The sequence below is a fragment of the Sus scrofa genome, chromosome 7 (assembly GCF_054392235.1).
Source record: "Sus scrofa isolate SSC_HxYL_T2T_F1_AM1 chromosome 7, Sscrofa_HxYL_maternal_Yorkshire_Landrace_v2.0, whole genome shotgun sequence".
In the NCBI taxonomy this organism is placed as follows: domain Eukaryota; kingdom Metazoa; phylum Chordata; class Mammalia; order Artiodactyla; family Suidae; genus Sus; species Sus scrofa.
The window spans coordinates 43,376,478-43,399,191 of NC_139389.1; the positions used below are offsets into that span (position 1 = coordinate 43,376,478).

Here is a 22,714-nt window from a genome sequence, read left to right on the forward strand (position 1 = left end):
CTTGCCAGCCTCCATAAGCATACAAGTAAATTCCTTAAAATAAACCAAAATCTCTCCTCTGTCTCTATCTCTCTCTGTTTCTATGTATCTATGTATCTATCTGTGTATCTATGTATCTATCTATCTATCCATCTACACACACACACACACACACACACACACACACACACACACACACACACGTCTTGTTGGTTCTGTTTCCGGGGAGAACTCTGACTAATACAGACGTTGTGGGTGTGTGCTCTTGTTCAAGCACTTCCTCTATCCAGCACAAACCACAGTGGGATGGAGACACAGGCTTTAATCTTCCCTCATCTTGTACGTGAATGGAGGTGCTCATCCAAGTACTGACTAGTGACTGTAATTACGAGAAAGACACCACTGGTATTTAGTGAGCTGGGCTTGGTCCTGCACCATGAAGAATCGCCCGACTCAACAGGCCAGTGGCAACCCCACTGGGAAACACTGCTCTTGAGGAAAGATGTGACAAGGGGCTGGTTGCTGGGTGCAGCCCACCTGGACCAGTAACACGCTTGTGTCATTTAAGCCCGAATAGCTCTGTTTGGGAAAACAAACCGCTGTGGGCCATTTGTCATGGCTCTGATCCAGACATTGGCCTGGAGAGAGTGACTATGCTGAGGGGCAGTTGGGCCTGGAGTCCAAAGCAGGTTGCTCCTGAGAACACCTGGCCCAGGGGCTGTGAAGGCCTCCGTGAGCAAGGTCCAGAGCCCGTGGGCCAAGGGCCTCTGAGAGCCCCACTGCCAGATGTAGCCTGTAGGAAAGGTACTCCCAGGGCGGCATTTCCAACAGCCGCAAGCCTTTGGTAAAGTCTTGTAAAGGTCTGCCTGGCCGAGTGTGGCGCAGTAGCCAGGGGAGCAGGGTCCCTGAGGCTGGAGCTGTGGCTACCAGCACTGCCATCGTCAGAGGGCAGCAGGCCCAGCAAATGGCAGCCCCTGCAGCACAGGGGACGGTGGAGCCAGGGGAGGAGCCCTAGGCACGTCCTCCACGCATTCAGGAGGCAGCCTTTGGAGACCCTCACAGGGACAGTCTCGGGACTTGTTTGGAGACGAGTGGATGAATTTCCAGCACCGAAGCCAGCAGGGACTCCAGCCACAGTCATTTGGAAATAAAAAAGGCAATGTGGAGTTGTCTGGCTTTCGTGGGCTGGAGAGGCCGGGGCTGTGTGAGACTCCTGGGGTGGGGGCGGGGGGGGGGAACTTTCCTCTGAGACTGTCCCCCATCCAGGAATAGGAGTGGCAGCTTCCACAGGCGGGTGAGAGGCGAGAGGCCATGCAAACTGGAAAAGGTTGGTGTTCTCCCAAACACAGCTTGGATGATTATATTCCTAACGGATGTCAGGCCGAACGCACAAACTGCTGAAGAAATGAGATCTGGGTAGATGTGCTCTTTTTCTCTCTTAAAAATATCAAAAGCTGATGTTTTGCAGACAGCCTTGTGATGGCCACGCTGGTCCAGCCTCGTGGGGTCCAAAACAAACACACCTGATCTAGGTTTGGTCAGCATCAGGAGGCCTGAGAAGTGGCCAAGGAATTAGTGGAGGAATCTGAGGATCGTTCCTCATCCCCAAAGGCCTCAACTTGAACTAGCTCTTGTTTTGGAGGCACTGGGTATGTGTGTGGCAAGGAGCAGGGGCAGGGCGGTGGGAGACGCTGAGGAAGCCCGTTCAGGTTCCTTGGAAGGATCTTGGTGCTGACTCCTTCTTCCTGGTGATGGCTATTTGTAATCCTTCTCCTTGCAGTCAAGGGAATCAGGGAAGACTGAATGTGCGTGACACGCAGCTTCTGGTGGACATTTTGCTCTGGGCCTCGGCTGTTGTCTGTTGGTGACAATATGCCCGAGGCAATGGCTTTCTGTAGCACAGAATCGCAGAAATCGGTTTTTCACGGATTACTTGTTGGCAGAACAAAGTCAGTGATCCTTCCTGGGTCGTTATTTTGGCCGTGAGGGGGCATTTAGTGGGACTGGTGATACTTATCCGGATCTTAGGAAATCACCAACTGTGTTAGTACCCTGGATGAATGGCATCAGCTTGCAGTATGTCGTAAACGATGTAAGATCTTGCATGTACAGCAGGAAAAGAACAGCTACGTATCTGGATCCAAACAGAGCCGTCCTAATTCCTAACAGTGTGACACTACTGGTATTGACAGTGACTTCCGGGAGGCTGTCAACGGGGTCCCAAGCCAGCCTGCGGTTTCTCTCCTCACTTTACTTCTCTCTGATCCGGCCCGCATTCTCCCCCTGCTGGTTTTCTCTGTCTTCCAGCAGCAGACCCTAGGACACGTAGCTTATTTAGGAAGTGATCCCTGGGCAAACTGATAAGAAAGTGGGGAAGCGAGACAGAGAAAGCAGGCGGTAAAGGGGGCAAGGGCAGCTCAGTCCAGCAGGGACCTCTGGGGACCAGTGCAGAACACGTACCTCCGAGGTGTCCCTCCTGGGGGGTGCCTGTCAATTCCCTGGCACTAGCCTGCACTGTGTGCCTCTCTAGGATGGTCAGATAAGGCTCTCAGGAAGACTGGAAGGTGCCAGCAGCCGAGGCGATGTTAGCGTGCACACACGTGGAATGCATGGCGATTACCAGCTAGGGTTGTGATTGGGGTTAGGGTTTGGGTCCTGACAGCATCTGCAGTAGCCTTTATTTCCTGTTCTTCATCCTTCTGGTCTAAAAATGATGACTACTACCTACAGTTAATACAGTCTCTTACAAACAGAGCCAATTACCTGACCACCAAGCCAGCAAAGAAAGAGGCAGAGGAAATTAAATATGCCAGCCAGTCCAATGCTTGATTCCTTCATAGGCCTGGCTGGTACTGGGGGGGGGGGCAGGTTTCTTTTCTGACCTGACACCTCCTAGTTTTCTACTGACCACATTTTAAAAGACAGTGCATTTCCCAGACCCTGGTTTGCATTCTGCAGGTTGGATTGGGCTACTCTCTCTCTTGCTGCCTCCGTTTCCCTCTTTGGATGACACTTTGGAGGTGAAGCTCTGATAGCAGAAGCTGAGCATGCCTTTTGGGTCCTGTATCTCCCAGCTTTGTGGATCTGCCTCTCATCAAATTCACATCACGGAAACTCTGACAGCCTGGACTTGGGCGATGTATGGCGATACTTATCATATTCATATGTCTTTTGTCATTCTGAATGTCATCTTAAGTCATTTTTATTAAACTTGTGAACAAGAAAGGAGAGGCTGTTACTGTTACTGTTGCTAGCTATTGGTGAATCAGAGCCTCTAATGAATGTAATAAGACAAGAAAATAAAATACTAAGTGCAAATACTGGAAAAAAATTTCTTTTGTGATGAATATGATTTAATTTATAGAAAATGCAAGAAGCTCTAGCAAGAAAAAGCTCAATAAAATTGAAGAGAATTTGGTAAGATGAGTAGGTACAAGAAAAAAAAGTATATATTTTCGTCTTTTTAGGGCTGCACCCGTGGCATATGGAGGTTCCCAGGCTGGGGGTCAAATCAGAGCTACAGCTGCCGGCCTATACCACAGCCACAGCAACGCCAGATCTGAGCTGTGTCTGCGACTTACATTACTGCTTACAGCAACACCAGATCCTTAACCCACTGAGTGAGGCCAGGGATCGAACCTGCATTGTCATGGATGCTAGTTGGGTTTGTTAACTGCTGAGCCACGACAGGAACTCTGAAAAACGTTTTTTAAATAGATTTTTTTCTATCCCAAGAAGTGGAACAATATACCATTCACAAAAGCAGCAAAAATTATAATACTCTCAGGAAGAAATCCTACTCCTAGGACTCTATTCCAAGGATTGGCAATTGGGGCTGGCAAGCCAATCTGTCCTGCGGTCTGTTTTTGTAAGACTTTGGACTGTGAACTAAGAATGTTTTTTATATTTCTATAGAATCGTAGAAGAAGAAGAAGAAGGGGAAGAAGAAGAAGAAGCAACAGAGACCATTTGAAGCCCACAAAGCCTAATATTTACTATCTGGTCCTTTATAGGAAAAGTTTACATAGAAGAGAAAGCACCAGTATATGTGCATGGTATTTATTATAGCACATTTTATATGGCAGAAAAATGGAATAAAGCAAATACCTGTCAACTGGAAAATCACAGAAAAGTGTCATGATGCAACAACCACTCTATAGACTGTAATGCAGCTATGAAAAGAAACAAAATATAGCCTCACCAGTTGATTTGGAGGAAATACACACACACACACACACATGAAAATTCATATATATATGAAATTCAGGATGCAGCAAAAAGCACTATACAGAGAAATGCACGTAATATGATTTTTTATCTCTCTTTTTTTTTGGTAAGACAAGCAACCTAATCCTTCATATAAGTAAATGAATTTAATATAATTGTATCAACAAGGAGAAAGAGTTTAGAAAGGCTAAAGGGGCATGAACATTTTTGTTTGGTAATGCGTAGGCTTCAGAGATTTCTGAGTGGGAGGAGAGAGACTGATTGGAGCTGTGGCTTGGGGATAGTAATCTTTAGAATGCAGTCTTTACTACTTATTATCCAGAATTCTAATTTAAAGGTGGCCAATTTCTTATTGGCATGCTACTGCCAAAACTGCTGTTTTCCTCTCCACCAGACCCTTCTGTTCAATGGCTTTCTCTCTTTTGGAATCAGCGCCCTTGGGTTCTACTCTAGCAGCTGAACAGCTCTCTGACTTTGGCAGCAGTTTGAGTCAACCCTGACTCCGACCTCCTTCCTCTGCAGCTCATCCTCTGCACTCAGCAGTAGAGAACCACTGCCATTACTAGTTCACGGAGGTTACAGACTATGGAGGCACTATCGCCCCCTAGTGGCTGTTAGGCCAGAGGCCTTCCCAGATCAGTTCTACCCCTGGCCTTCTGGATGTTGGACTCCTTTCTGAAAGGGACATCACCTCCGCAACTGGAGTTAATAAAGGTTTTTTTTTCTAGTTATCTCACTCGGGGTGAGGTGAAGCTAAACCCTTCATGACTCCTCTCAATGACACGGCTTTTCCTTTTTACAAGATACTTCTGCAGGAATACATGGAATACGTTGGTTCACAACCTTCAAACACAGAACTGGCCTTGCTTTGGATTTCAGGTGCAGGCAATAAATAAACTTTATGTTTTTGATGTCCCTTGTCTATTTTGTTTACTTGGCACATTATCCACTTCTGTAGTCATTCCTTAATTATCTGCTTTTGTCTTCCAACAAAAGGGAGTACCCAAAGACCCTAGTATTTGCTAATGAGCCGCTAGGTACTGCAACATTCCAATTATTTATTAGCAGGTTTTCTAGATTTCAGTATCACCTAAACAAGTGTTAATAAGTTGCTTTGCAAAACACAATTAAGTTTTTTCAATGTTCAGGCATCATAAAGATGCCTTCAATAAAGATTAAATTAAGGAAATCAGTCTTTACCTCATTACAAAGCTTCTCCTTTCAGCGGTAAAATCACCAGGCTTGTGGTCTGGTAAAAGTTTTAACTGTCTGTATGCAGGAGGCATGTTTTCATGGAGTGGATAGGGGTCAAAAGACAATGACATGCAATCACCATGTCCAGTTTTTACCCACATCTGTTTCAGTGAGATCTGTGCTGTATGACTGAGATTATCTTGGACATTTTTGGGGCAATGTTATGATGAGGCAGGGTTGATAACCCCGGCTGTGGACAACTCCAAAATAAGCAGAGCAGACAAATCAGTCTTCTCCAAGGCAATTTTTAAAAATTAGAGAGAAGTAAGTATTCTAGGGTTCTTCCAGAAATCTTAAAGCAAGTGAGAGACTGGAAGAAAACATCTGTTACATATTCCCATAGAGAAAGACCCAATATCCAGAGGGTACAGCGTGCGTCTACAAATCAAAAAGAGAAATTCAACCAACCAATGGGCGAAGGATATGAGACATGAAAAAGCACTCACTTCCACCAGCTGTCAGTGAAATGTAAATTAAGAAAATAAGGCAATGCCATTTTTTCCCCCTCGCTCCAACTGGCAAAACCCAAAATGACTGATAGTATGCTGTAAAAGTGAGGAAGCAGAGAAATAGGTATTGTCACACACTGATGGGAATAGAAACTAATGCAACACTTTTGCAAGGGCAACTGGGGAGTACTTAGAAAACTGAGACTGTGCATCTACCGTTATTCTCCCCAATTCTACTTCTAGGCATCCACCTCAAAGAAGCACTCATATTTGTTTGCAAAAAATGCACACATTGCGACAGAGAAAAATTGGAGAAAAAAATGAAATGTCCGTTACAAGGGAGTAGTTAAACAGATCAAGGTTTTCTTATACTTAAAAGCAGCCCCATCAAAAAATAGTGAGCAGTAGATCCATACACACTGTGAAGAGAGAAGAGCAAGGTGCAGGATAACATGTATATTATGGCCTTATTCATACAACAAAACAATGCATCTTGTTTAGACAGTACGTCTCCTATCTATCCATCTATCATCTCTCTATATACAAATGCATAAAAGGGGATGGAAGGACGTGCATCAAATTGTTTAGAGCAGTTACTCTGCTCTGGGGAGGGGACGAGGTTGGTTCCAGGGAAGGGAAATAAAGAGGGGCTCTTGCATTTTCAAGAGTAGTGTTTGAAAACTCTAGAGCAAAATGCACCCATGAATCACCAGTGCAATTAAAGACAGACAAAAATAACCTCAAAAGAGTCCATAACTTTTTAAACTCCAGAAAAACTGTAGAAAGGTGGTCCTCCCTTAACTAACCGACATAGCCCTTCTCCACCTCCTGCCAACTTCTCTGCTTCTTTCCTTAATTATCTTTTTGGGAGTAACAATGGGGAAAGTCTTCTTCACTAACTCCTTTTCCTTCTTTTTATCATCACCTTGAACTCAGAGAGGATATGGCCTCCTGGGCACCTATACAGCAGGGGGCTAACACCTCCTTCTTAGCTGGGTTGTGAATTTTCCTGCCACCAAGAGGCATTGACTTTGGAGCCCAACAGAAACCAGGTTGCAATCCCACCGCACCCCCTTACTGGCTGTGGATTCCTGGGCATGATTATTAGCCCCCCTAGACCTCAGTTTCTTCTTCTATACTAAGGGGATACTAATGGTCCCTCTATCAAAATCAGCTATTATGAAGGTGGCAGGGACTCAATGTCTTTGACTCTTAGTGGCCCAAAGTCTGTGCCTACACACACCACAGACTGCAGACATCTCTGTTCCCTCCCAGTCCCTTCCAGCAACCTCCACTCTGACCAGGCATCGAGACCAGGCTCTGGGGAGTCCCTGTGGCACTCCCTCTGGTTGCCCTGCCCCTAGGGCTCCTTTCAGATGTGCACAGGCAGCTGCCTGGGGTCCTGCTGGTATAGTTTTTCCCACATAAACTGCCTGGGCTGGGCTCTACTTCATGAGATGCCTGATTAGTGATGCAGCCTGGGTGTGCCCGAGACCTATCCTGCTTTTTACAAGTGGCCTAACCTCGGACATCTACCTGCCGAAGGGGAGCGCAGAGTGTGGGGGACGCACGGTGGTCTCTGCGTGGGGTGTCACTGCCGCTTCGGAAGGCCTGTGCTTTAACTAGCTCGCTTGCTGAGGAGCCACCAGTGAAAGTTTTAGGCTTAAGTACTGTGCGGTAGAGAGCGGCTGGTCCAGGGGGTCATGTTACCACATGAAGCCAACACCAAACCGTAGCCATCTCCACCCCGAGCAGACTGGCCACCGTGGGAGGAAATATTTCCACTCTCAGGTGTTCTGCTTTTAGGTTCTAAAAGCGCTTGGTGGTTTTCAGCAGGGGACTCAGTAGTGATTTCAGGCTGGTCGGACAGTGGATGCAGCAACTTCCTATTTCTACTCTTCGCTGTTGAGCATCACTGACAAAGCCCTTACCCCCCACTTCCACTTCAGTTACCATTATTCGCCCTTTTTAATTAGTGCAAGGAAATGAAATATACTTTTTCTCCTTGGAAATGAAAAAACATGGTGCCAACTCTCTTCCCTGGTGAATGGTACAGTGAGCCCAGCTCGGGCTGCTGTATTCCAAGACAGTCTCGGGAGTTCCCGTTGTGGCACAGCAGAAATGAATCTGACTAGTATTCATGAGGATGCGGGTTCAATCCCTGGCCTCACTCACTGGGTTAAGGATCTGGCGTTGCCATGAGCTGAGATGTAGGTAACAGATGTGGCTTGAATCCTGTGTTGCTGTAGCTCTGGTGTAGGCCGGCAGCTGTAGCTACGATTCTACCCCTAGCCTGGGAACTACCATATGCCTAGGGTGAGGCCCTAAAAAGAAAAAAAAAGTCTCCAATCATTTAGAGATGCTGACAGGGCCCTAGCCCCGAGGGACCGCCCACTCTTGGATGTATGCCTGCCTTTCCCATCCATGGACCGTCTGGTTTACATGAAAGTTGGCACTTTTCTGCAGGGTTATTCTGATATCTAGATAACAGGATCTGCTGGCAAAGTTATTTTTGAAATACTTGTACAGAAATTATCATGTCAAGGATGTGCATTACCGCTACAGTGAGATTAGAATGCACCAGCTGCCTTCTGAAAATCTGAAATGACTCTCCGATGAGGAGGAGAAATTTTATTTTAAGGCATTTCATTAAATGAAATAGGTATTGGGAAATTGGTTATTTGAAAAAGATTCAACTTAGAGCCTCGGCTTATACCATATTCCACAATAAATTCCAAATGAGTTGAGTGGGAAAAAACAGAACAATAAAAAAAAACTATAAGAAAATTTAGGATAGCAGTAAGCAAATACCCACGTATGAATAAACCATCATTATCACTCTTACGATGACACTTTTTAAGTACAAAAGCCATGGAGGAAGTCACAAAAGAGAAGATCAATACATGTGACTAGATACAAATAAATTCCCTATATATTATAACGCATTTGACAAAGACTAGAAGCTATTGGTAAAACTATTGTTGGTAAAACAGAGACAAGGGTGAGGGGCTTCCTGGGAACCTGGAAATAAAGGAACAGATGTCCCCTTACAAGAATAGCATGTTTTTTCACCTCCAAGGACAAAAAGTGTATTTTGCTTTCTTACACTAATTAAAATTAGGGGAGAAATGGTCAAATCTTCACAGCCATGAGACAGACCCGATACGGGATGTCCATCATGCTGCTTGCTCTCTCCCTTCTGTTTATAAAACACAAATCTCCCCCATCACAGCCCCTTTTGCCTGGGTGGACTCTTTCTGAAACACAAGACCGCTCCTCCTCCTTGGCCACAGCTGCCTGGACCAGAGGTGTGTTTCTGACCCCTAGGCAGCCCATTCTCGAGCTGGTGAGTGGCTGCTGTCCTGAAGGCTTGGAAAAGAGAAATTGGGCCAGTTAAGCTCTCTTTCTCATACTGTGAATTGAGAAACAGGCAAATCATTAGCTCATTATCCTGGGGACAGGATGTTGAAGAATGCTTTCTGCTGGGGCTGGAGCAGACCAAAGCTGCGAGCAAGTGGGACCCCTGGTCCTGTAGGAGGCTGCAAGAGTGGACATGCACAGAGCTAACAAAAGGCCCTCAGGAAGGCACGGGGAGTGGGCTGGGTTCTGGAGACGCCCTGGGTCCTGATCCCCCCCTCCCCTACCAGGTTCTAATTCTGGCTCCCCCTGTTCCGGGGGGGGGCGGATCTTGGATCTTGTTGCTGCATCTTGGTGGGATTCTTGTCACCACCACATGTGCATCCTAAGCCTGAGCTGGCTCAACTGGGTTTCTAGGTTTTTTTTTTTTTTTTGCTTTTTAGGGCCATACTGTAGCATATGGAGGTTCCCAGACTAGGGGTCTAATTGGAGCTACAGCTGCCAGCCTATGCCACAGCCATAGCAACGCCAGATCCAAGCCGCATCTGCGACCTACACCACAGTTCACGGCAATGCTGGATCCATAACCCTCTGAGCAAGGCCAGGAATCGAACCCACAACTTCAAGGTTGCTAGTCAGAGTCGTTTCTGCTGCACCACAACAGGAACTCCTCAACTGAGTTTCTAGTTCTGAACATCAAGAGAGCCAAATGAAAACTGATTTTTCCTATGCCCCAGAACAAAGGGACTCGGGGTTCATCTTTGAGAGGCAGGAGGGGGATATGATTACAGTTTAGTGAGTAGAAACCTAATAAATGGTGTTCTATCTTTTCAGGAGAAAAGGCTATTGTGCCCAGAGAGCGGTGGTCGGGCTGGAGACCGACTGTCATTGCCGCGGGGATTTTCGATCCCGTGGGCAGCGGATGCCTGGTGGGGCGTGGCAGTGAGCCCCTCTCTCAAAACTTTTCTGTTTTGATTCCCTTTGTGCCTATTTCCTAAGCTTCCAGTAACTCATCTGCTTTGTTCCCTGGAAGAAGAGGCCCTGCAGGGAGGCTGTTTAGGACTTCCTGTCTATGAAAGAACATCCTCCACAGTAAATTGAAACCTTGCCCCTCTGGTTTATAGTGAGCTTGACTGGCAGGGGGGCAGACGGCCTGAATCCACCCAGTGCATCCTGGACTTTGTTTCATTCACTGAGGTAAGACCCTCCCCACCCCCCACCCCCACCCCCCGCCCCCGTTAGGACCGTCAGGAGGCAGTCATCTGTCTTTTTTTATTTTGCGAATATTCCAACCAAACCATTGCTTCCTTCTTTCTGTGTGACAGTGATTAGTGTTACCCCTTGTCAGCTGATGTACGCTACAGCCCTCCAGCTTGCTCGGGTCATTTTTTGGTTGTTGTCTGATCTCCAAACCATGACAGCCAAACAGTCCATCAACTCTATGAAGACATCGGTCACGCTGCTTGTGGGCTTTCGCCCAGACAACGGCATGTCTGTGGATTTCAACCTTCATCTGCTCTGCTCTTTTCCTCTCTAGATACACCAAGTCGGCCCGGAAAGATGCCCGTCTCGCTGGCTTGTCTCGACTCCACAATCTATAGCCATTCGATGACCTTTCCTGACAGAACGTCTTTTTCACATCGTCAACTACAGAGTCAATTGAAAATCAGTCCTTCCTTTTTGAGCCTCTTTGAAGAGGAACTACAGTTTATGGGTCCCGCTGTAGAACGTCAAGCAATACACAGTTGGTTCTCATACAACCACGTTTCCTCAACAGGAATGGCTCACATGCGATTGGTTAGCAGGGGGCCAGTGTCAGTGTCATACAGCAGACCCATCTGTTCTTACTGGGTTTTTTTTTTTTTTTCCTAGTAAGCTCAACTTGAGTTTGGTGACACAGAGGTCGGCAAATACAAAGAGAGCCAGCAGAGCTGAGCCCCGAAGCTTGTGGGGATGCTCAGGACGGTCCACAGGCTCCTCCTCCCCGCCCTCTTCCTCCTGGTCCAGGGTGGCCAGTGCTCTTTCTTAGAAGAAAATGCTCCTTTGCTGTCGGGGCCCTTGCCCATCTTTGTACGTGCTGTTCACGTCTCTGTCACTCAGCCCTCAGCCCTCAGCCTGCCCTTATACATTCTTCTATCATGAGAGCCTCATTTGGGAAGAAAGGGTGTTTTACACAGTGTTTCCTTATGCATTAGGATTTAACACATCTTTTTATTTATATTACTACTTTTTATTAGGATTGTAATCAGTTTTGTTAGAGTACTAGCTACAAAATTGCGTGGGTTTGGGGAGGTCTTCCCAATCTTCATGTGCCTACAATCCCTGCTATTTTTTTTTTTTTTAGTATATTTAATTTTGCATTTATTCTATTACAGCAGAAGCACTGGTACTTAAAACCAGTTTTTATTTTCAATTCCTCACTCACAGCATTCTTTTTTTCTGGGATAAATATTCTGTTATAGTCTCTCTATGAACTACTATCCATTCCTTTATAGATGTATCTTGTTTCAAGGCACAGATCCATTTCTGAAAGGTCTGTAGTGAATAGGATTGTTGTCTGCCCAGCATTTCTTCCTCTGGAGAAAGAAACCTCTTTGATCCCCTGAAAATCTTGTTCAGCTTATGGGGAGCAGATGGGCTGAAGCCCAAGGAGAGGGCACTGGCTCTAGGACCCGTCAATCAGTGTTTCATTCCCCTGGATGCAGGGGCTGTCTCGGAGATGTGCACGCAACTTAAGCCAGGCCAGTCATTTCTCCCTCCCTCCAGGGACTTTGGCCAACATTGTTGGAAAACAATCCTGTTTACTGGGATTATGAATTCTATAGACCATGGAAACTTACGGCTCTCAGAGGCGCCTTCCACTCAGCGGGGACAGGCTATTAGAGAACCTAGTCAAGTGGCCCTGAGAGATGGGAGGGGGAGGAGAGGAGAGGGGAGAAGGGAAAGGACAGGAGTGGGGGGGAGAGGGTGCAATTGAACACAGCTGTATTCCTGGGGTTTCCTGGTTACATGAGACAATAAATTTCCTTTCAAGCTTATAGCCAAACATCCTGGCCAATACAAACTGAATACAAATTAATTGAACTTTTTCATAAGTATAAATAAAAAAAATCAAACTAAATACTCAAGGGGCAAGCGGAGCTTATTATTTAAAATCAATGTGGTGAATCAGTTAATAAACAAGAAGTCTGCTTTGTCACTTTTTTTTTTTTTTTTTTTTTTTTTAAGGGCCATACCCGTGGCACAAGGAGGATCCCAGGCGAGGGGTCGAATCAGAGCTACAGCTGCTGGCCTACACCACAGGCACAGCAGCACCAGATCCGAGCTGTGTCTGCGACCTACACCACAGCTCACGGCAACACGGGATCCTTAACCTGATGAGCGAGGCCAGGGATCGAACCTGTGTCCTCATGGATGCTGGTCAGATTCACTTCTGCTGAGACACGACAGGAACTCCCTGCCTTGTAACTTTTTCATCCTAACTTTTCTGCTTTTCTCTGAACCATCTCTCTTCCTGTAGAGAGGTAGTTACCGGGGAAATGTAAGGCACACATGGAAATGCTGGGCAGAGTGAAAGGGTCATGTCCGGACCTCTGCATTTCTTACTTTTGAGAACATAGCAGTTTTTCACTTTATGGTGACATATTTTTATTTTGTGGTCCCTGATGATTTCTGTACCTGCCCTTAACTGGGCTTTCTCTAACCCAATGTATGGGTACTGGCCTTGGCACTCAAGCATAAGTACTTCAGTACACCCATTCCTACTATCCTTCCTGTAAGTTTATGCTTTGAACTCTCTCACGCTTTCTGAGCATCAGTAAACCCACTCAGGCAGAATTGTATGGGGCCTGAACATATAACCCCTTCTCCTCTACTTCCCAAGCCACTGAAAATGATAGTTGAAACCCATGTGGGACACTACCTTCTACCAGGGCTGCTGTGAGCCCACAGCGCACCTTTCCGCAAATTAGAAAAAGGTGCACCTCACCTGATGCAGCCCTGGGCCAGCGCACGTGGAAGAGAAAGCGAGGGCAGGCTGGGCGTCAGACCCCACCCACCTCCGCAACTGAGTCCCTTGTGCAAAAGGTGATCCATCATTAGTCACGCGATAAAAACGCTTTTCATCTTCTTGGGCTGTGAATGTATAAGCCAGGGTCTAGTCTGAGCCTTGTGCTGGGAATATCAGGTGAAAGGCAAAGATTCGGGAAAACTGAGTAACAGCTTAGTGAGGTGTTAAATTCAGAAAAAAATTTCAGAGTCAGATAAATCTGAACTTATGGAGCTAGTGTACTATATTTAAACATTTCGAAGGACAGAAATTGATCTGGATTCCAACTCGGCCACTTAGTAGGCCACCTCCCGGAAACTTCATTTTAAAAAAATCTGCAAAATGACGATAATACTGTATTTCTAAATCTAGACTCTGTCGATTTTACGACCCTTCCTCATTACAGAGGTTTTTAAAATGTGGAAAAATGGCCAAGTGGATGGTCATATGCTTCCTGATTTCAGCAGCGTTAAGACTGTAAACACTGTATCTCGGGATCTGTGACATCTGGCAATTCCCCCGTACAGGTGATGGCAGTTCCCCCTTACAGGTGATGGCTCTTCCGTGAGGATTAAGTGAGGTGTCGCGCTTATCAAGCTCTTGCCACCGCACAGTCAGCGCTCGACGAAGCTGCTGTGGGTGTGGTGGTTATTTGGAGCTGGTGACAAAGAAGAACAAACGAAGAGACTTGACTGAGGTTGCCACAGCCTAGCGCGATGATCTGGATGTAGTCTTTCCCTTACACCAGGATGAGAGACTAGAAGTCATCATTCACTAGAAGGCTGAGCAGTTAAACCTCAGAAGAACACGGAAGTACAGAAAATGCACAAAACTGAAAACCAGTCCCATGATCTGAGGAATGATTTTCCTCAATTGTAAATGTGCAGAAGAAACATTTTTTAAAAGGGTATCTGTTCAGATGGTGGGTTGGGGGGGATCCTTCTTTGAATATGGAGTAGGAGACAGAAAACTTCCAGAATGTTCTATTAGCTTTTTCAGCGTTTGGGTTTTTTCTTCATTGCTTGCTAATGACTACTTCTCTTACATTTCTTGTGATTTCTGGAGTGATCTCAGATTGGTTTTCACTGACTGAAAACCCTTCTGGGTGGCATCCTGGACGGGCGTCTCCATGGAGGCCTGTGGAGGATGAAGTCAGAGGCTTTCACCTGCCTCCACAGCAGCTGGTTCCTGGACTGGCCGAGGGTGGGCCAGACGCCAGAGTAGCCATTCATTGTCCTTGTTGCCAAAGACACTGCTGCCGGCGATAGAGCACGGATGGGGAAAAACCGACGCCAGGTTTGAAAAGTGGCCTGGTTTATGCCACTGCTTCTGAAGTAGCCTATTTCTTTCCCCACGGTGTGGGCCTTAATGGCATCTCTCAGAGACAGGATGAAGGGAGGCAGGGTGTATGCGAACGCGTTCGAAATCCAGCCCATATGAGGCAAAGCAGCCTAGATGCTGCTGGGTGGGGACAGGCAACTGCCCTGACAATGGGTCTCCTTCTTGAAACAAAGACTTTACTTTCCAGAAAGATTCTAAATTGGTTATTCTCTTCCTTCTGTCAACTTGTTTCAGCATCAGGACTGATGTAAAGGGTGTACAGAAGAGGACTGCAAGGGAGTCTGCGGCAAGGATTTAATCTCCCTGGTTCAGGCTGGCTTGTTGTAAGACCAGGCAATTACATGGACGTCTTGGTTCACTGATTACGCCACGTAGATATTATAGAGTCGATCCTGAATTAATAGCCTGAAGGATTTTTAAGAAAGACACTCACTTGGCAGCTCTGGGTCACGATGTCAGTGAAACACCAAAAGGCCTGAGAAGCCAGTGGCAACCTGAACTCTAAACATAGGCTCTGGCTGATGTGCGGTTCACAAAGACAGCTTTCATTTCCCCTCCGCCGGCCAGTGACACGTGCGCCCTATAGCGTCTCACTCCGGCCCCCCGGGGCCCAGAGGCAGGATGTGGCTCCCTGGGGGAGGGGAGCTGAGTCATCCCACGAGCATCATGGTGCGTCTGTGCCCTGCTCCCACCTCCTGACTCTCAGGTTCACTGAAGGCCTTGTAGGGAAATGAAAATTCCACTTGATTTAATTTCTCCCGAGGAAAAAAATGTACTCAGCTACGTCACAAATCTTTGACACTAGGTTGCCTTGGAAATTGTAAATATGTGTATCGATTCTGTCTTGTACTTCCTCAATCTTAACCTTGAGTCTGAGATGCAGGGATGGGGGGCTTCTCCCTGTGGCCAGGCAGGCACTGTGAGGGGCTTGCTGAGTAACAGGCTGAGCCTCTGCCAGCCACTCACCTGGCTGCCTCCCACCTGCCCCCCCGTGGGATCAAGGGCACATTTAAAAGATGAGTGGCCAGGAGATGGGTCTTAGTCTGCTATTTGCTTAGAATGAAGTAAGAGTACCACCGGTTTTATTAGCAGGCACCTTCGTGTTAGCAATACCTGCTCAAATCTCAACCTTGGTATGAAGCCTACTTATTACCAGAAAAAACAAAGGTCTCCTCGCCCAGGGCTGCTTCTAGTATTTCTGGACCTTCTGGGTGTGAATTACAGACATCCTTTCTGGAGGATCCATCACAGCCTCACACCCCCAGCCCCTGACTCTTGGGGCAGGGCATAGCCTGAGCAGCTGGAGGGCCTCATCTCCAAGGCGTGGCCAACTGGGTCCAACAATGCACGTTGTTGCCCCAAAATTACGGTAACTTAGAATTACTTGTGATGACAGCTCACTGCGTTCAGAGTGAAAAACTAAGTATATTAGTTTAGACCACTGCTACCTTCCCTCATTAGTCTATTTCATTAGTGTTGGGACAGTTTTATTTTGGTTTAGAGAATTAGATATTTTTCTTTTTTTTGGCTTTTTGCCATTTCTTGGGCCACTCCCTCGGCATATGGAGGTTCCCAGGCTAGGGGTCTAATTGGAGCTGTAGCCATCGGCCTACACCAGAGCCACAGCAACACGGGATCCGAGCCGCGTCTGCGACCTACACCATAGCTCACGGCAACGCCGGATCGTTAACCCACTGAGCAAGGGTAGGGACCGAACCCGCAACCTCATGGTTCCTAGTCGGATTCGTTAACCACTGCACCACGAAGGGAACTCCAGATATTTTTCAAGAGCAAAGCTTTATATCACTTTTTGGGGGAGACACAGTTTGTAAAAGGTCTTTCCCTCTTTTCTCCCCAGGGGTGAGAACAGGCCATAATGTCCTTTCAGTCAGATGGTGACCCCCTGAAGCCTGCTCCCTCTTCCCTCCCTACTGGTTTGGATCCCTGACCCCTTTGAGAATCAGATAAACTATGGATATTATCTCTAGAAAAATGCTCCTGACCCCCAGCTTTTTTTGTTTTTCCATGCAGTTTTAGGGGGTTTGAAAATTCAGGCCACGAAAGGAGTTTTACAGAAGACTTGAAGACAGACCAATTATATTGAAATAGTTATCAACATTTTAAAACTTTTTTTTGATATGGAAATACCTATCTGCTTTTATATAAATGCATTAAATAACAAGATCTACTGGTGAGTCTAATAACTACTGTAATTTTGAAGTACTGATGAGCATAAAAGGTATTTTACGATGTCTGCCAACTGGGCTGTGAAATGAAAATACCTGTAATTTCCACTGGTGGCAGGTGCTGCTACTTCCACTGTGGCCTGCTGCTGACATTCATCACTGAAGAGAGTGTTTGTAGTTAGAGTTTAGTGAAAATAAAGGGGCATTTTTTCCTCCATCCAAGATCCTGGCCCTTGGGTCCAGAACCTCGGAGACTCTAGCACAGAGACGAAGCCACAAGGGATCCCTCCCGCGCAGCTGCCCTGGCCTGGGGGATGGGTCTGTGTGTGTCTTCCAGCCTGGGGTGAAAGAAACATTTCGCTCTCACTTTGACCAAGATCTGAGGCATCACACCATTCACGAGTTTGCCTCCTGCCTTAACCTCACCTTTCCAGGGATGCTCACCTACTGGGCAGCCTGCGCCCTGGGAAGGCACACTGACTCACTTCTGCTTCTCATCCTCCCACCGGCGTATGGAAATGGAGCTGAATAATGTGCACCTGGGCCCAGAATGTGAAGGATGCGCTCTGGGAGGTGGGAAAGTGTTTCACAGCCCTTGAAAATGTGACGCATCGCTGTCATTGTACGGTTAGGAGCAGTCAGTAAGCTACTGCTGGCAAACACCAGGGGAAAGCAAGACTTTCGCATTGGGATGCTAGAGCTGAGGCCTGCAGGAGGACAAAAAGTTTGAGTTCTGGACAAAAGAAAGTGCTTTTCCTGATGGATGGGAAGGGAGAAGACCAACTTCCAAGGAGAGGCGCAGCCTCTTTGGCAGGGCACTCCTCAAACTCGTTCCCACTATTTGGAGGCACATCATGACCTGGTTTTCACCAGGAACACAGCTTGTGAAAGAAGCTCACAGAATATCAGCGGCTTACCGATTTTACGTCTTGCTTCATTGATATTTTCTCCCAAGGCCTTTGCTTCAGAAAATCTGGAGGAGGGGAGAAGAAATGAGAGTTTGACTTTTCCTGTTCCTCCTAAATTATGTTTTAAAAATAAGATATTTCTGAGAGGTCTCTAAAATATAATAAAACTTGACTGAAAGATATAAAAGATAGTTTAAATACATGAAATCTATTAAACAGAGAGATGAAATTTGTATTCATTCCTGGTATGGTGACTTTTTAGTCCCCTCTCCAGCGGAGAATTTCATTCTCATGTCCTCTAAGTTACAACTTTCCATTTCTAGTGTTCTATGATACAAGGGAACCAGAAGGGAGCACGGCTGTAAGGCTTCTGCACGGGGCTCTGTTAGTCACAGTACCAAGATCTTATAGTCAAAGAATACTTAGAGAACATTTTGTTTTTTCTGATCCCCCCCCCTTTTTTTCTGACCGGCAAACTATGGCTGGTCATGAGACAGATGCGGCCCATCACCAGTTTCTGAAAATAAAGTCATGCTGGGGCCCAGTCACACCCATGGCTTATTGTCTATGGCTGCTGTTGTGCTGCAAAGGCAGAGTCCAGTGGCTGGGACACAGACACCAGAGCCTGGAGAGCTGAAAATACTTACCATCTGGCTTATTTCCAGAACACACCTGCTTACTCCTGTTATATATGATGTTAAACCACATTGTGCAAATATAAAAACAAGAAAAAAAAATCCCTAATTATCCTCTACCCAGAAATAAACTCTTTCTGAGATCCATCCAGTCTTCTTTCCAGCCAGTTTTTACAGTGATCAGCTCATACCATATAGTTTATTCCTTGATTTTTTTTTTTCCACTCTGCATTATGAGTCCTTCTCTCTGTTAGAAACTTCTCCATGATCTTAGGTGGCTGCCTGTAGTCCACCAGGTGTTGTGCTGATGTTTACCTAATGAGGCCTCTCTGTTTTTCGATAGGTGTTCCTGAGATGCCCCCGAGAGCCTGCCCTTGGGCTGGAGAAGCAGTGTGGTAATGGTCGCTAGGAAAAACTTGCCCCTTAGACGCAGTGGGCTCTCAGGCAATGTTAATTGCCCCACCCCCCAAATCTTTCTGGATCCCAGATATCATACTGTCTCATCCGTAAATGCTTTAGCCAGGTAGGATTTTGTTAGAGGCCATGAGGGGAAGAGGGCCCTCCAGGCAGAGGAACAAAGGCCAGAGCACCCCAAGCGGGCCTGGTGGAAAAGAAGCGTGAATTACGTCACTGCTATTTTCCGAAGGCGTCTCTGCTTGGCTGGGGGCTGCAGAGAGAAGTTTCCAGGGGAGGGGACTACATTTTCTCTCAGTGCTGGGTTTCCCGGAATGCCATCCCTGGCTCCTCACTGAGGGTGTTCAGGCTCATGGCAGGATACGCACGTTCCCTCTTCAGCTAGGGCCTATCACCTTCTGGAGAGCTCAGCACGCTGAATCGCATCACGCGCAGGTCGCTGAGCTGGCCTCTGTCCACTGGGCGGACGGGATCCGAGGTTTGGTCCGGGCCACTCGATGAGAACTCTCTCCCCACTTTACACCCTCCGAGTCGGGGGCTCTAACTGGGTGGTGGTTGCCGTGTCCATCCCCAGTACCCAGAATTCCATGGGGTTGGATAGTCCTTCACTGCTCAAGAAGGACCCCTCTTCTGGCCTGGAAGCTTTCGATTCCAGGGCATGAGGGAAATACAAGAACGCAGCTACAAAGCTGCTGAAATTCCCGTCAATGCTGGAGGAAACCAGGGTGGAGCTGAAGAGGGAAGTTCTTGCAGGCGATCTGTGCGGCAGCCCTGCTCAGAGAAGCCCCTACAGGCCTGGCAGGGAGCCCCTCCTTGGCGGTGCCCGGATGTGTCTGGAGCTGCTGAGTGCTGTGGTCACCCTCTGCAAAGAGCCGCCCTGCACCAGGGCTGGCAGACACCGCCGGGAGGCCACGTGCTGTTCCAGGCGCTCCTCTGCAGCCCAGCACCGAGCTAAAAAGGGCCTTCCCACTGAAGAGGTGTGGGCTGAGGGCTGTCCCGTCTCGGGAGACCATTTTCCCTTTACTCTGCAGTTGTCACCACTCCAGGCCACCCCACCCACATGTTTTCCTGATTGCCCGTTGTCAAGACAAACTCTTGCCCGAGGAAGCCCAGCCCTGGGGGAGAAGGGGGCTAGTAAAGGGAGCCGGAGAGATGAGAAAGAAGGTGGCCCCCGCCTTCCTGCCTTCTTCCTCCTTGCCCACCCTGCATCTCCACACCTCCCAGCCCCTTCGTCATCCGCCCTACTCTCCCCCACCTTCCTCCTGCCCCAGGCTTGTTCTGGGCTTCTGGAGGGCGAGCCTGCAGACTCCTGAGCTTCCAACATCTAAAAGCACATCTGTTAGGGACACGGTCCAGGGAGCCAACCCCGTGTTCCCAGTGGTTGAACCCGAGCTGCCATTCCCCATTTCCAGCGAGCCGCCCTCCTGGACAATATCTCAGGCTGCTGCTCCCGTCGAGGAGGCGTGGCCTACGTTGGGGCGGGGGCGGGGGGGGGGTGGGGGGTGGGGCTGCACCTGGAGGAGGGCGGGGCCAGGGGGAGGCTCCGAGAGACTCAACCAAGACCACCTGGGAGCCCCTGCGGTCTTCTACGCCCCATACCAAGTATTTCTACCAGGGAGTCATGTGCTGTGTGGCTCAACGTGGGGAGCAGCGGTGCCGGGGGCAATGCCAGCCTGGGGCCTGGTAGGCTGCTCTGTCGACCCACAGAGAAATCTCCTCGTGGGGACAAGGCCTGGGTCTGGAAGGGTGGAGGGAGGGATGCGGTGCTCTGGCTGCTCCTTCACAAGCCTGGCTGCCCGGGACATCCAGCCTTCACGGATCCAACAGCACCCACTGAGCGCCAGGCACCGTGTGGGGCCCTGTCCGAAGAGCGAAACCGATTCTATTCTCTGACTTTCAGGTTACATCCTCCACCTCCCTGTTTTCCCCACCCCCTTAGTTGCTGCTCCTCGGTCTCCTTTTCGGGCTTTTCCTCTGCAGCCTGTTCCTCAGTGGGTGGTAACGGTCAGGGCTGACTCTTAGATCCTCTCCTCTCAATACCTGTTCTCTGCAGGCATTCCACTCGGTGCCTTCATGGGCCGTCACTGCGGACAGCTCCCAGATCTCCAGCTCAGCCCAGCTTTATTTCCTGGCCCACTGTCCCACTGTGCATTTGATGCCCTGCAGAAACTAAAATCCACCGCACCCAGAGCAGAAGTGATGAGTCCTCTGCAGCCTCCCCGCCTTCTCCCCGTCCTCCTCTTCCCTGCGCAGCACCGATGCTGACCCGCGTGCGGCTGGCCTGCACACCGTCCCCTCCGCTCTCGCCGTCCATCAGCTCTGCGCGCTCCAGGAGTCTCACCCACTCCTCATCCACAGTGCTTGCCCTGGCGTCGCACGGAGCTTCCCTCCCACTCCCTCTGCCCTCTCTCCCCCAGACCACAGGGATGGCTCGCTTGCCTCCCACCCCCATGCTGCTTGCTCTGGGCTCTTTCCCACGGTTCAGTCTTTCTAGTTTTCTTGTCGAGGGCAATTAACTTAATATCTTGATTATTCATGGAGTGAACAGCCAGTACTGCCCCCTGGCAGAAAGGAAGCCCGGGCCTGTGCCTATGCCTTTTCCTTCCTCTGTAGATTTGACCCTGACATGGGACCTTGGCTGCCTCTGTTATATTGGGATCAAGATCAATCCGATTCCTTTACACATTATGTATTTATTTATTTATTGTGTGTGAAGGTATTTATTTCTTTTCATTGTTTAAAGTCTTATTGAAGTACAGTTGATAACAATGTTGTGATGTTTTCTGCTGTATCCTTTATACTTTTAGGTATTTATGTATTTATTTATTTTCTGTTTAGGGCTGCACCTGCAGCATACAGAAGTTTCTGGGCTAGGAATTGAAGTGGAGCCACAGCAACGTGGGATCTGAGCCACATCTGTGACCTACACTGCAGCTTGTGGCACTGCTAGATCCTTAACCTGCTGAGCGAGGCCAGGGACTGAACCCGAATTCTCAGGGATACAAGCCAGGTTCTTAACTCACGGAGCCACAGTGGGAACTCCCTCCTTTACACTTTTAAAAACTACCGCTATGCCTCTCCTAACTTGTCCCATTTTCCCATCACCATGGCTGTCCTCTGTCTTTCGTGGAGCAGTTCCCTCTCTGGCTCTCAGGAAGCTGGCTGCTGTATTTGCCTACTTCTGGGAAGCCGTTCTCACATAGTTTTCTTGGCGTTAAGGTTTCTCCAAGTCAGTTTCAGATTGTCATTCTCAAGCAAAAAAAAAAAAAAAAAAAAAAAAGTGTTTTTGAGTACCATTTGTGTGGCCAGCACTGTTTTAAAAATTGTGGGGAGGCTGAGAAGATTCTAATCTAATCTCTGCTCTCAGGTTGATAATTCTAGTTCAGGAGACAAGGTGTGAATACAAAAAAGAAATGGAAAAATAATAAAGGTTAAAACTGAAGTCAAATAGGAACCAGGGAACTCCTATTTGTCATGGATATTACTTCCAGATGGTGCCACAAGATTCCTTGCCGCTCCTGGTCCAGTTTTCATGCTGGCCTTAGATTGTTCTTCTGTTCTCTGTCTGAAGGATCCGACTGAGTGAAGGAGTGCTTTTCTTGGTTTAGTTCACATTATTAACACCCTCTTTGCCAACTGCAGCTAATCTCCCCATTTATTCACTCTTTTGTTATGTAATGGGTCCTGTGACAGGGGACTCAGTTTGTATGAAAGCTCTGCCACAAAAGAAAGTTAGCTGTGCTGTGCCCGGGCACTGGGATTTGCCAAGGCTGGGGTTTCCAGCCTCTCTTCAGGTTATTATATACCACAAGGATGAGTCATGCCTGAAAAATGCAGTGATTCTGAATTGCCCTGCGACTTGAATTGTCTTCTCTCAAAAAATCCGGCTTAAGAATTGGGCTCACCTGCTCTCACT

At 47.8% G+C, this 22,714-nt stretch overlaps 2 protein-coding genes across 7 annotated transcripts in view; both read right to left on the bottom strand.

Moving 5' to 3' along the window:
* MOCS1 (molybdenum cofactor synthesis 1) overlaps positions 1–22,714 on the bottom strand; it is a 918,787-nt gene that overhangs the window by 390,452 nt on the left and 505,621 nt on the right. The gene's annotated exons all lie outside the window — the stretch shown is intronic.
* The window catches only part of KIF6 (kinesin family member 6), a 357,515-nt gene that overhangs the window by 55,208 nt on the left and 279,593 nt on the right, over positions 1–22,714 (bottom strand). For all 6 annotated transcript variants that reach the window (XM_084968006.1, XM_084968009.1, XM_003128378.7 and 3 more), the window contains one exon: positions 17,759–17,814. In XM_084968006.1, the coding sequence (XP_084824132.1) occupies positions 17,759–17,814 (56 nt within the window). The remainder of the gene's footprint in view (positions 1–17,758; positions 17,815–22,714) is intronic.